Source organism: Balaenoptera physalus, assembly GCF_965194825.1.
Source record: "Balaenoptera physalus genome assembly, chromosome: 17".
In the NCBI taxonomy this organism is placed as follows: domain Eukaryota; kingdom Metazoa; phylum Chordata; class Mammalia; order Artiodactyla; family Balaenopteridae; genus Balaenoptera; species Balaenoptera physalus.
Window position 1 is genome coordinate 60,850,652 of NC_138895.1, and position 14,745 is coordinate 60,865,396.

The window sequence follows — 14,745 nt, forward strand, 5'->3', positions numbered from 1 at the left end:
AATTGGGTCAGAACTAAATCTAGACAGTTGAGTTTGTACGTCACTCATAATGGCCAATGACATTAGGCATGTGTGGTTTGATTATATTGATTCTATGAATACGATACTCCATCTTTTCAATAACTAGGCCTCATTTACACATCAGTAAGAAGATGTGATGCAACCCTGGAAAGCTCATTCTCTGAGTTCATATTTACTAATATAGGACATAGACATTAGCGTACACTGTACCTTCTTCATGTTGTATTGCATAAGAAATTTTGCACTCTGCTTAGTAAGTGTGGTTTTCCCTCACAAATTGTTTGCTTTGTGAGACTATGAACTAATAATGTTCTCCAGATTTGTTTAGATTCCCAGGTGGATTAAAGCCAAATTTAATGTTGATTTTAACAAGTATATAAGAATACAGAACATGACTTTTGCATATTAACTTTGCTCTTGGTTTCAACTTGCTCTTCCATTATTTTCTCTTAACACAGTTATCCTTATTCTCATTTATTTTATATACTATGTAAATCATGTTTTTATGCTACATCATCTGCCTTTTTTACATTAGCTATAAGTCAAATACAAATATATAATAAGTAACCTTCAAATTGTAACTTAGTTTGAATGCTATGGTAACCTCAAACATAAGGAGCAATAAATGAAGGGAAAATTGTCTTACTCAAAAATACAAGGAATTAGTGACATAAATATGGAACCATTAAAAGCTATAGATAAAATACTTATTTTTCAAGACTTCTTCAATATTTAAGATATTTAGCGCCAGTTTTACATACATAACAATTATATAGTAAAAAAGCAAATTATTTGTTTTGTTGGGTCAGATCTGCACTTGGGAAAATCCTAAGAAAAGTGACTATAGAAAGATTTTAGACTTCAAGCACACTAAGCAATAGACCAAAAAAGTAGAATTTCTGAAGGCATTCAAATTTCAACATTTAAATTTTGTCTTCTATTATTAACTGTACGAAAGATCTTTCATCACTGAATGGCTCAAACACACACACACACTTAACTTACTAAGGTGACCAATAATACTGCATAGGGGAGAAAGAGCCCAAGCCAAAAATGTATGAAGTGTCCTTCTAGAATGATTCCTATAAAAATTTTGTTTACTGTGCTTTCTTAGCACACAAAAAAAGGACTTTTCACATGAAGCTAGTCCACATAGCTAGCCATGTGTCACATGATATTACTCAGTGTCTTCGGTGAGCTACGATTCCCCTTCTTCCATTCATTTCCCTAAATTATTTTGCCTTATCTTTAGAGTGATGGCTTTACAAAGAGCAATAGAATACCAGATGGTCATTGGTGTGGTTCACTGAGTTTATATCCTAGTAGGAAGATAGGTGATTGCTCTTCAAGGTTCTCATCATGCATTGAACAATCTATTTCACCACAGGGAATTCTGAAGCTGTCAATATATTTTTGGCTAAGCATGTTCCATCATCTTTTCTGTAAGTCATGGTCCCAAATAATCATGTGCATGCTTTGTGAGCACTGAGACAGTATAATTTTTCTTTCTTTCTACAAGATTTCAAATGTAGGTAAGTGTTAGAAATGAGTATTGCTTAATATTTATAAAATTCTGTTTTTATTTTGGGTATAACATTATCAAACTATTTTGTTATTCTTCAAAAATATAAACTTTCCTCAAGCAATATGAATCTTTCATTTAGAACAAATACTTTAAATTCTTACACATCAAAACAAATAAACAAAAAACTCCAGATAAACAAAAGTCTCCACAGAAATATATGGCTTAAAGTTACACAGAATAGGTATAAACAATTGAAGACTCAGTTGCCTCAAAAAGAAACTGATTTTTGTGTTTGATTTTCAAAATACACATTTGTCAGCATCTTTCTAGGAATTGTAGAGAAAGAGAAAGAAGTGGAAATCATTCCATTAAGGAAAAAGAACACAAACATCTATAAATTAACAATACATTATAATAACATAAAATACCAAAAAAATACAGATTTAATGACCATTTCTTTATTGTCAAATAAAATGGATTAATTTAAAATGAGAATGACATATGAAGGAACAAAAAACTTGGACAATAGAGTAACAAAAACGTTTGAGTTCTTATATACAGGATGGAAAAGGAAAAAATAGTAAACAGCTTCCTGAATGGAGGAAGATATAACTCACAAATACCTAGTGGGGAAAATAATATGTGAGTTGAATGTTAAAGAGAATGCTGACTGCTAATTGCAGCAGCAGACATTTATATGGTAAACATACAGAAATCCCTGATTTTCTTCTCTAAATATCAGAAATACACAGAAGGCCAGCACCTATTTCTTATACAAGAATGCCACTCTATCTTTTTGCATGGAATTAAAGTACACACATTTGGACTATAACCCAGGTCACCAAATAGATCATCTTCCAAATAAAAGCTCCCATATTCAATAGACTATGAGTTTCATGAGGCCTGGGGTTGTTTCAATGATCATGGCACTTAGCTGTATGGCATGTGCATAGTGACTTCTTAGTAGATACGAGTTTAATTACTGAATATATTTCAAATGTGAGAACTTCCAGAAATTAATGACTCAGAAATGCTGTTACCCATGGGAAACATATTTTCACCACTGATGTTTATTACTTGCTGATCCCAACCTAATGTGTTAGGTTAATGTGGGGTTTAAAGTTCCCCTTAACTACTACAACTCTGAGAAAAATTAATTCCTCTGCCTGTATGGTCATAGAATAGATACATCTAGATCGGTTTTCAAATACCTGTCTTGATGATGACTATCATCAAGTAAGAAGTAAGGCAGTAATCACTACTTGTTGAATATTATAGAGTCCGTATTTTATATATATTAACTAATATAATCCTCATTATAGTAACTATCAAGTAGTAAGGACTCCCCTATCATACAGATGAGAAAACTGAGATCTGAAACACTAAATATCCACATAAAGATTCTATATCTTCTCAGTGGCAGACATGTAAAGGAAACCGAAGTTTTATTAGACCAAAGCCCACTCTTTGCAGACTTTTTTACTCTCTTGTTTTAAAGAAAATATCTTGGAGCTATAGGCATATGTTTAACTGGCAATGGATATTTTAAAATATTCTAAACACATATAACACAGTGATAGCTATTACTTCTATATTATTTTTTAAATTACTTTTTCATGTATTTGAAACAATTCGTAATTTTTGAGTACCTTCTATGTGCTAGGCATTATAGAAACATTTTTTAAATGTTATCTCATTTAATCCAATCTCTCTAACGTTTACAATCTCCTGAGATAAGTAAAAATATTCAATTTTTGACAAAAGAAACAACATTCCAGTAATATGTGGCAGGAAGGCAAATCAGCTCACGGATCTTACACCCTTATAGACAAGTCTTGCAACCTTTGCTCCATCATACTGGACACTACTAAGACAATTTAATCAGGACATTTTCATCCTTTTAATCACACAAATGAACTTTTCAGAACAAGGTTAGGGTACATGAGAAGGTGGTTGAGTGTTGGCCTGATTGTTGATAGAACAGCCTACATTTTCCTGGGAGAGATGAAGAAACAGCAAGTGACCTGAGACACTTGTCAATTTTTCCTTGTAGCCTGACATCACTAGGATTTTGGTGGTCTTTGAGGTGCTAAAATAACCCCATTATCAAATGATTTACGCTTCTCTTGCTTGTTTATTAAAAGGCATGCGGAAAATGTTTTCCTCATTACTATTAAATACAGCCGTTCACATAAAGAGACCAGATCCCTTTATGTGAAATGATAAGGCTAATGAAAGATTTTGTGTCCAGATAACGTTGTCAAGATAGTAATGGAAAGTGTGGTAGAAAAATTCAAAGTTACACTTAATTTATGTGTAACTTTCACATGCACTTTTATTAGTTTGCCCCAGGTTGTGTATACCAAAATGCCATTCTGAATATAGAATATCATTATGAATTTTAGAATGGTTAATCTAGGACTAGCAAATCTGTTTCACCTTGTCTGCCAACTGCTCTTAATTTGTAAGAAGTGTTGGGAGCACAGAGTTGAGAAGGACTCTGAGGCCACATTAAAGCTCAGTGAAATAAATGGCATGGAATGTCTATCAAAGGAAGAAGTGCAGAACAGGTATGTATGCCAGGTATTTTCATTCCAGACTTAGTGCACAGGAATTTGGTTTCACTTTTTATGGAATATTGTTTAGCCCAGCATCAAGCAGTTAAATGCCTTTACAAATACTAGCAGATGGTGTTGATAAAATTCATCGTGCTTGTGAACACAAAAACCCTTTCACCATACTCTCTAGGTTGATGAGGCATTCATTTTTCTTAAACTATCATGGTTAGGGATCACCAAAGTAACTCTCTAAAAGCAAAGGTTTCATCGAGGAGAGAATATGTAAACTCCAGGGAAAGCAATAAGCAGATCATTACAATGTTATCAGCCCCCTGCAAAGTTATAAATTAAAGAATCAGTATGCTATCAAGTGGCAAAGAGTAGAGGAGGGAAGCCATGGACTGAATAGTATTTTTTTTTTTTCAAAAATGGCAAACACACAAAATCCAAATGCACTATCCCTCTACTCTTTAAAGTTTTAATTTTAAAAAAATGGCTAGCAGGTGGTAAATTGCTCCTTAGAAAACCAGATCATACGCTCTATGAAGTATGACTTCATAGACTCCACCTTTAGCCAGTGAATATAAGTAATACATGAGAACTACTTTTGAAGCTAGAAAGGAAAATTATCGCCTCATTGGAAAAGTTATTGCTCTATACAGTTTGCATTTTTAGCAAGTCCTCTGTGAAATTTTCTCTTAAAGCACTGTTCCAACCTCAACTCCCTTCCACTCAACTGGGAGAAATTAAGGTCTTCCTTATCAAGGTGCCTAACATTCTATAGATTCTGATATTAAAGCAATTATCACACATTACTGTAACTACTTGATTACATTATGATCAGTCCCACTAGAACTGGGTTCTTAAAGGCAAGACGTGTTTCTTAATCATATTTTGATCCTCATCACATGAAATAATGCTTTGCACAGAGCAGGCCCTTAATAAATATATTTGAATGAGTAAATGTATTCATCAGTATCAGTGGTAAAGAGAAAAAAAGGTAAGCTTGGCAAAATGAAGTTGAGGAGACAGAATTTCAAAAAAACAATGGGTGTCATTTTTTGATAGATAAAAGCCATAGAGGTTAGAATGGGAGTCAAAGAAAATATGCCTGAAGGGACTTGAAGATGAGGAGTAGGGAAGTAGAGTATATGCCCTGGCAGAAACAAACAAAATGGCAACAAAATCAACAACAAAAACAGAAGCGCTGGTTGGAAGGTTAGACTTGGATATAAGTATAAATGATATTATCCATCAAGATTTTATTGACTGTAATTCCTTTTTTTAAAGAGGAGATGGTAACAAGTGCTATGGAAAAGTGGAAAGATAGAGCTACATAAATAACTTTGTATGTAACTGACACTTTACATATGCTATCATATTAAACTCCAACAGTACTGTGATTTTGGTATTTCTGTCTATCTATTAATTCTATTATAGCTAAAGAAATAGTTTCTAAAATAATGTAATTTTTGCTCAAAGGCCCTAGTAGGTAAGTGGAAGAATGAGTATTTAGATTCAGATCTTCCTGACCCCATAGGCTCTTAGCTGAAGGGAGAAAAGGAGCCCCACAAAGGAAATTAACTCTAAGATAGTGTTGGGAATACTCCACTGAAACCTCTTAAAACACCTCTTGGTTTTAAGTACCTTAATAAGTCCTTTTGATTTAGGAAGTTTCATGCATTTAAAAAATTGACTAAACATTTTTGGACTGATTCACATATAAAACTCCATTTACTCTCTTGTTATTAAACATTTTTGAAGACAGATGCAAATAATTTTGGTGAAGTATCAAAGGGATAACAAGCTAAGGCTTTGGAACCTGACAGAAGGGTTCAAATCTGGCATCCCCCCCACCACACCCCAAATCGGGAAAAATTTCTTCATCAGACTCTAATGTTTCTGTACATCTTGCAAGCAAAGATTCCAACTGTCCTTCTTCTCTTTGTACCAAACTATCTCTTCAAATGTATTTGTCCTGAAGCTCATGATTCCTCTCCTATAACAACACATACTACATATGCAGATATCTCATACTCTTCATACATTCTATGGGAACTGAGGCTTGGAGAACTGGCACAAATGCTGATGCTCTGTCTCCTGACACTTCTGTGAATAATAAACTCTCCTTTGTTTCTGACCCAAGAGTCTTGTGTCTTCTATCACCATCCAAGAAACTGTGGCAGAGAAATCGTTAATTCCAAGTCAAGTAAAATCTCAAACTCTTCATGGTTCTTGACATTTACTGAGTAACCTTGAACAATTTTTTTTTAATTTTTGAGCTTCGGTTTCATACTGTGAAATTTAAAAGTGAGTATGCTTATAAATTTCCTTATATACTATAAATACTTAAGCAAATGGTAGCTAATTAGCAGTCATAGAAGTAGATGCAAGGAGGTGCCATCAGCATCATGGTGGAACGAGAGATGCTCTCTTTGTCTCTCCTCTTCAAACTACAACCAGTAAAAATCCATAACTCAACAAATATGACTTGGTCCAGCACACCAGGGTGCTGGAGAGTTCCACACATCTGTACATGTAAAGGTGGGTGGACTGGAATACATAGAGAAGGCAGAATCAGAAGAAAAGCAGAGACAGTGCCTGAGATCCTGAACCCCCGACCACGGCAGCTGAGCGCACAGTCCCAGAGAACCTGGTAGCAGCAGGGAAGGAGGCATACATAACTCCAGCCTCCCAGCCACAGTGGTTCCCATGCTCACAGGGAACCAGGCAGCAGTGGCAGTTGAGCCTGCAACTGGTCTCTCTGCAGCCATGAAGGTGCCTACCACTACAGCCCTGACCATCCACAGCAGTAGCACATGCAAACCTAATAACCCCAGATGCAGCAGAGGCAACCGAGACTCCAGCTCACTCCCTACTCTCCCACTCCCTCCACTGTAGCAGAGCCTGAGACTCAGGAGATCCTGGGCACAGAGTAGGTTCTTGCCATCCCAGTGCCCCAGGTAATGATGCCAGCTACAACAGCATCATTAGCAGCAGCGAGGCACAAGCAGCTACAATGAAGGCACAAGGCAATACCTCTAGCAAAGGAGGTAGAGGGTGGAAAGTGCTGATTCTCAAATATAACTACAGGCAGCTCAAGTAAGAGAAACCAAAAACAGTGCTATAGCACAAGCTACTGAAAAACAAAAGAAAGACCTCTGATTACTAATCTGTTAAATCATTAGAATCAAGGAAAAAAAGAACATTCATCTAAAGAAGAAAAGTGTCCACTACTTCAAATGTGCCAGCATAAGAACAGCTCATCAAGCCCCATGAAAAACCATGGTAACACAGCATCACAAAAAAGAAAATTCTCCAGAAACCAAACTTAAAGTCACACTGATGGAGAATTATCCAGAATCCAACAGCACATTAAAAGGATCATACACCATGATCAAGTGGGATTTAACCCAGGGATGCAAGGATTTTTCAATATTCACAAATCAATCAGTTGGATATACCACATTAACAAACTGAAGAATAAAAACCATATGATCATCTCAATAGATGCAGAAAAAGCTTTTGATAAAATTCAACATCCATTTATGATAAGAACTATCCAGAAACTGAACATACAGGGAAAAAAACCTCAACATAATAAAGGCCATATATGACAAACACACAGCTAACATCATACTCAATGGTGAAAAGCTGAACACATTCCTGCTAAGTTCAGGAATGAGACAAGAATGCCCACTCTTGCCACTTTTATTCCACATAGTTTTGGAAGTCCTAGCCACAGCAATCACAGAAGAAAAGAAAGAAAAGGAATCCAAATTGGAAAGGAAGCTGTAAAACTGTCACTGTTTGCAAATAACATAATACTATATGTAGAAAATCCTAAAGATGCTACCAGAAAACTACTAGAGCTCATCAATGAATTCAGTAAAGTTGCAGGATACAAAATTAATATACAGAAATCTGTTGCATTTCTATACACTAACAACAAAATAGCAGAAAGAGAAATTAAGAAAAGAATCACATTTACCACCACATCAAGAAGAATAAAATACCTACAAATAAACCTACATAAGGAGGCAAAAGACCTGTACTCCAAAAACTATAAGATGCTGATGAAAGAAACTGAAGACCACAAAAGTAGATGGAAAGATATATCATGTTCTTGGATTGTAAGAATCAATATAGTTAAAATGATCATATTACCCAAGGCAATCTACAGATTCAATGCAATACCTATCAAATTACCAATGGCATGTTTCACAGAACTGGAACAAAAATTTTTTAAATCTGTATGGAAACACAAATGACCCCAAATAGCCAAAACAATCGTGAGAAAGAAGAATGGAGCTGTAGGAATCATGCTCCCTGATTTCAGACTATACTGCAAAGCCACAGTTATCAAAACAGTATGGTACATACACAAAAACAGACACATAGATCAATAGAAAGTGATAGAAAGTCCAGAAATATGCCCACACATTTATGGTCAATTTACAACAAAGGAGGCAAGAATATACAATGGAGAAAAGACACTCTCTTCAATAAGTGGTGCTGGGAAAACTGGACAGCTGCATGTAAATGAATGAAATTAGAACATTCTCTAACACCACATACAGAAATAAACTCAAAATTGATTAAAGACCTAAATGTAAGACTGGATACTATAAAACTCCTAGAAAAAAACATAGGCAAAACACTCTTTGACATAAAACACAGCAATATTTTATTGCATCTGTTCCCAAGGATAATGGAAACAAAAGCAAAAATAAATAGTATCTAGTTAAACTTAAAAGCCTTTATACAGCAAAGGAAACTATAAACAAAATAAAAAGACAACCTATGGACTAGGAGAGAATATTTGCAAACAATGAAAACAACAAGGGGTTAATTTCTAAAATATACAAACAGCTTATACAACTCAATATCAAAAAAACAAACAACCCAGTCAAAAAATGCACAGAAGACCTAAACAGACATTTCTCCAAAGAAGACATACAGATGGCCAATAGGCACATGAAAAGGTGCTCTACTTCACTAATTATTAGAGAAATGCATATCAAAACTACAATGAGGTACCACCTCACACCGGTCAAAATGGCCATCATCAAAAAGTCAACAAATAATAAATGCTGGAGAGGATGTGGAGAAAAGGGTATCCTCCCACACTGTTGGTGGGAATGTAAATTGGTGCAGCCACTGTGGAGAACAGTATGGAGGTTCCATAAAAAACTGAAAATAGAGCTATCATATGACCCATCAATCCCACTCCTGGGCATATATCCAGAAAAGATTAAAACTCTAATTTGAAAAGATATATGCACCCCAATGTTCACAGCAGCACTATTTACAAGAACCAAGACATGGAAGCAACCTTAATGTCCATCAACAGATGAATGGATAAAGCAGACATAGCACATGTATATACATATATATACACCTATACATATATACATACACACACACATATATATATAAAATATTCCATTACATGTATAATGGAATGTTACTCAGCCATAAAAAAGAATGAAGTAATGCCATTTCCAGAAACATGGATGGACCTAGAAATTATCATACTAAGTGAAGTAAGTCAGACAGAGAAAGACAAATATCATACGATATAACTTATATGTGGAATTTTTTTAAAATGATACAAATGAACTTATTTACAAAACAGAACTAGACTCACAGACAGAATACAAACTTATGATTACCAAAGGGGAAGGGGGGAGGGATAAATTGGGAAATTGTGATTAACAGATATATAAAATAGATAAACACCAAGGACCTACTGTATAACACAGGGAACTACATTCACTATCTTGCAATAACATATAATGGAAAAGAATATGAAAAAGAATAGACAGATATAACTGAATCACTTTGCTGTACACCTGAAACACTGTAAATCAACTATACTTCAATAAAAGAAGACTATTTTATTTATGAGATGTTTTATATAGACCTCATGGTAATCATAATACATAAATCTAGAGCAGAGACACAATAAGAAAAAAGAAACTGAGAAATATATCATAGAAAATCACCGAAATAAAATGGCAGACAGAAACAACAGAAAAAAAAGAAACAACAGAGATATAGAGCAACCGGAAAACAAAATGGAAGTACGAATGTAAATGGACTGAATTCACCAATTGAAACACAGAGTGGATAGACAGAATACAACACAACAGCCAACTATATGCTCTCCAGGAGACTCAGCTCAGCTCTAAAGACAAGCACAGACTCAAAGGAAGGGATGGAAGATGACACTCTAAGCAAATGACAGCCAAACGAAAGTGGATGTAGCCATATTCACATGAGACAAAAGAGAATTCAAACGAAAAAATGATAAGGAGACAGATATGGAAATACTATAATGATAAAAGGTACAATTCATCAAGAAGACACAACAGTTATTAATACATATGCCCCTAGCATAGGAGCACCAACATATATAAAACAATTATTAACGGAACTAAGTGAGAAACTGAGAGCAACACAATAATAGTAGGGGATTTTAACATCCCACTTACATCAGTGAATGATGATCCAGAGAGAAAGTCAACAAGGAAACAGTGGCCTTAAATGAAACACTAGATAAAATGGACTTAATAAATTTACAGAACATTACATCCAAATGCGGAACACACAGCCTTCTCAAGTGCACATGGAACATCTCAAGGATAGAGCATTTCTTAGGACACACACAAAAAAGTCTCAATAATTTAAGAAGACTGAAATCATATCAAACATCTTTTCTGATCACAATAGTATGAAACTAGATATCAATTACAAGAAGAAAGCTAGAAAAATCACAAATATGTGAAACATAAACAACATGCTACTGAACAACTATTGGATCAATGATGAAATCAAAGGAAGATAAAAAATACACCTGAAGACAAATGAAAATGAAAATACAACATACCAAAACTTATCAGATGCAGCAAACGTGGTACCAAGAGGGCAGTTTATAGCCAAACAGCCCTACCTCAAGAAATAAGAAAAATATCAAATATACACTCTAACCTAAAAGAACTAGGAAAAAGAAAAAAAAAAAAAAAGAACAAAGCCCAAACTGAGTAGAAGAAGGGAAATCATATAGATCAGAGTAGAAATAAACGAAAAGAGACTAAATAGACAATAGAAAAGATCAATGAAATTAAGAGCTGGTTCTTTGAAAAGATAAACCTTTAGCTAGAATCACTAAGGAAAAAAAAAGAAGAAAGAAGGCGCAGATAAATAAAATCTGAAAAGAAAGGGAAGAAGTAACAAAAGATATCACAGAAGTACAAAGGATTATAAGAGAATACTATGAACAGCTATACACCAACAAATTGGACAACCAAGAAGAAATGGATACATTCTTAGAATCATACAATGTTCCAAGACTAAATCAGAAAGAAATAAAAAATCTGAATAGACAGAAAACTGATAAGGTAATTAAAACAGTAATCAAAAACCTCACAAAAAACAAAATTCCAGATCCAAAACAGCTTTTCAGGTGAATTCTACCAAATATTCAAAGAATATTTAACACCCATTCTTCTCAAATTTTTCCAAAAAATTGAAAAGGAGGAATGCTTCCTAACTTATTTTATGAGGCCAACATTACCCTGATACTAAAACCAGACAAGTACACACAAAAAAAGAAAATTACAGGCCAACATCTCTGATGAACATATATGCAAAAATTATGTTACTATTAATGTTACTATCTATGTTACTATTAAAATTATGTTACAACAAATATTACTAAACTGAATAACAACAATGCATTTAAGAGAGCATACATCATGATCAAGTGGGATTTATTCTTAGAATTAAAGGATGGTTCAACATCTGCAGATCAAGCAATGTGATATATATATATACACACACACACATATCTGTGTGTGTATATATACATACACACACACATATATCACGTTAACAAAATGAAAAATAAATATATGTTCCACTCAATAGATACAGAAAAAGCATCTGACAAGATTCAACACACATTTATGACAAAAAAACTCTCAATAAAATAGGTATAGAAAAGAGTATTTCAATGTAATAAAGGCCTAGAAGACACAAAGAAATGGAAAGATATTCCACGCTCAGCTCATGGATTAACACTGTTAAAATGTTAGAAGAATTAACATTGTTAAAGCATCCATACTATCTAGAGCAATCTACAGATTCAATGAAATCCCTATCAAAATTCCAGCAACATTTTTCACAGAAATTGAACAAAAAGCCCTAAAAATTATATGGAACCACAAAAGACACCGAGTGGCTGAAGCAATTCCAAGGAAAAAGGACAAAACTGGAGATAGCACACTGATTTCAAATTACATTACAAAGCTATAATAATCAAAACAGCATGATATTGGCAGAAAAACATACATAGAGCTCAAATGGAGTAGAATTGAGAGCCCAGAAATAAAACTACATATATATGGAAAATTAATTTATGACAAAGGAGCAAAGAACACACAATTGACAAAGGATAGTCTCTGTGGTGAAAGGCACTGTGAAAACTGGACAGCCACATGCAAAAGAATGAAATTAGACCACTATTTTATGCCATATACAAAAATCAGCTCAAAATGGATTAAAGACTTGAATATAAGACCCAAAACCATAAAACGCCTAGAAGAAAGCATAGACAGTACACTGTTTGTCATCGATCTTAGCAATATCTTTCTGGATATGTCTCCTAAGGAAAAGGAAACAAAAGCAAAAATAAACAAATGGGTCTACATCAAACTAAAAAGCTTCTGAATGGCAAAGCAAAGGACCAACAAAATGAAAACACAATCTACTGAATGGGAGAAGATATTTGCAAATCCTATAATAAATAAGGGGTTAATAACCAAAATAGAAAAAGAACTCATAAAACTCAACAACAACAACAAAACCTGATCAAAAAATGGGCAGATGACTTGAAATCATGACTTCTCCAGAGAATTTCTGTGAGCAAGATTCATGCACGAATTCAGCTAATGTTGAACATGTTCTGTCTTCCAGGCTATGTACTTTGTACCTTTGTCTACATTAGTATATTACTATATTTTCCCCATAATACAAGTGATCCTTATTAGTATCTATAATAAATTATACAGCATTCTTAATTTCATGAATTCCCATGCTAAGCTCTCTACCAGAAATCTTTAAAAGATTCATAGATTCAGTCAATATTTCAAAATGAAAACAAAATCATGACTTTGACAGCCTAACTAAATTTCTAAGCATCATAAACTCCATGTTTTTCAAGTACAAACATCAAGACACATATATACACAATGTATGTATAAATATGTATAGAAATATAGAAATATAATCCACCATCTCGTTTCACAAGTAATGTTGTCCTAAGTATTTTTCTTAATCTTTCATGTACTGTACGTGCTTTTCTCTAAGCTTCAGATTTTATAAAAGAAACAAGCACCAAATATGTTTTGCAAATATACTGTCTGATTATCACTCTTATTTTTAAAATATTTTCATTATGTCAAACGAATATTCAGTCAACATAAATATAAACATTATTTTTTTCTTTACCTCTACAGATGGGAACAGGAAAATCCCATGAGGCTGTATTAACTGAATTGGCTATACAGGTGAGTTGAGGGTGGCCGTCAAGGATATATCCAGTTACACAGCTGTAGCGGATCTTGTCCCCAACATCGAACCTTGTACCATATAGCACACCTTTGGGTGGAACTCCTGGGTTTCCACAAGAGCTACTCTGCAATTCTATAGAAGGGAGGGAAAAGGAGAGTTTACAGTTATTTTAATATATATTTTAACATTTTAGATTTATAAAATTATATGTAGATACAGGTGTCTTTTTTTTTTCCTTTTAAGAAGATTTACAGAAAAATGGAAATGTCTGCTATTTCAATTACATAAACAGAGAAGTATGGGAAAGGAATGAAATTTTACTGAATAGGTGTTAGGTGTCATTCTTCATGCCAGCAAAATTTAGATATTTTATATTGTTTAAGTTTGTGGCAATTTTTAAAATTAGTATTACTCATATTTTACAGATAAAAAGATCAATACCATTTATGTGGCTTCTTCAAAGTTACATTCTACTAACATAGTAATATGCAAATCAAGTTTCATCAGTATGCTCTCCATTACTCTGATGCTTCTACTTAACCCTAAACCATGAACATTTATCTGAAAAAAAATATACATTCTGGGTGGAAACTTTTTTTCACTTAAATAAGAAAAATATAGTGCAGCAAAAAATGGACATATTTTTGAAGTTGGAGAGATTGGAATAGAATTCCAGCTCTAATATGTGTTTAACCTGGAGAATACAATGAGAATTATCATAGTAAGTACATACACTTGTGAAGTTTTAATTAGATCAATATGCAAAGTATCTGGAAATAGTCTGATATTCACCTATTGCCCTGTTATTTTATTAGTTGATGCTTAAAAGTATACAAGTATACAAATATAAGAGATATTTTAAATAATATTCATCTCAGAGAAAAATACATTTTCACTTAAGTAAAAAAATTGAAAAAATATAAAGAAATAGCAGAAGTTGGGAAGCATTATTTTTTCTTATAGTATATTCTAAATTTTCTATTATATTACCTTTACATTATATTACTTTTATACTACAAATAATAATCAATAGAAATACAAACAGTAAGGAATGAATGGACTAAA

General features: G+C 33.7%; 1 protein-coding gene and 1 long non-coding RNA gene across 3 annotated transcripts in view; one reads left to right on the forward strand and one right to left on the reverse strand.

Moving 5' to 3' along the window:
* CSMD3 (CUB and Sushi multiple domains 3) overlaps positions 1-14,745 on the reverse strand; it is a 1,197,521-nt gene that overhangs the window by 914,983 nt on the left and 267,793 nt on the right. For both annotated transcript variants that reach the window (XM_082433293.1, XM_082433292.1), the window contains exon 4: positions 13,618-13,812. In XM_082433293.1, the coding sequence (XP_082289419.1) occupies positions 13,618-13,812 (195 nt within the window). The remainder of the gene's footprint in view (positions 1-13,617; positions 13,813-14,745) is intronic.
* The window catches only part of LOC309646713, a 728,077-nt gene that overhangs the window by 656,707 nt on the left and 56,625 nt on the right, over positions 1-14,745 (forward strand). The window lies entirely within an intron of this gene.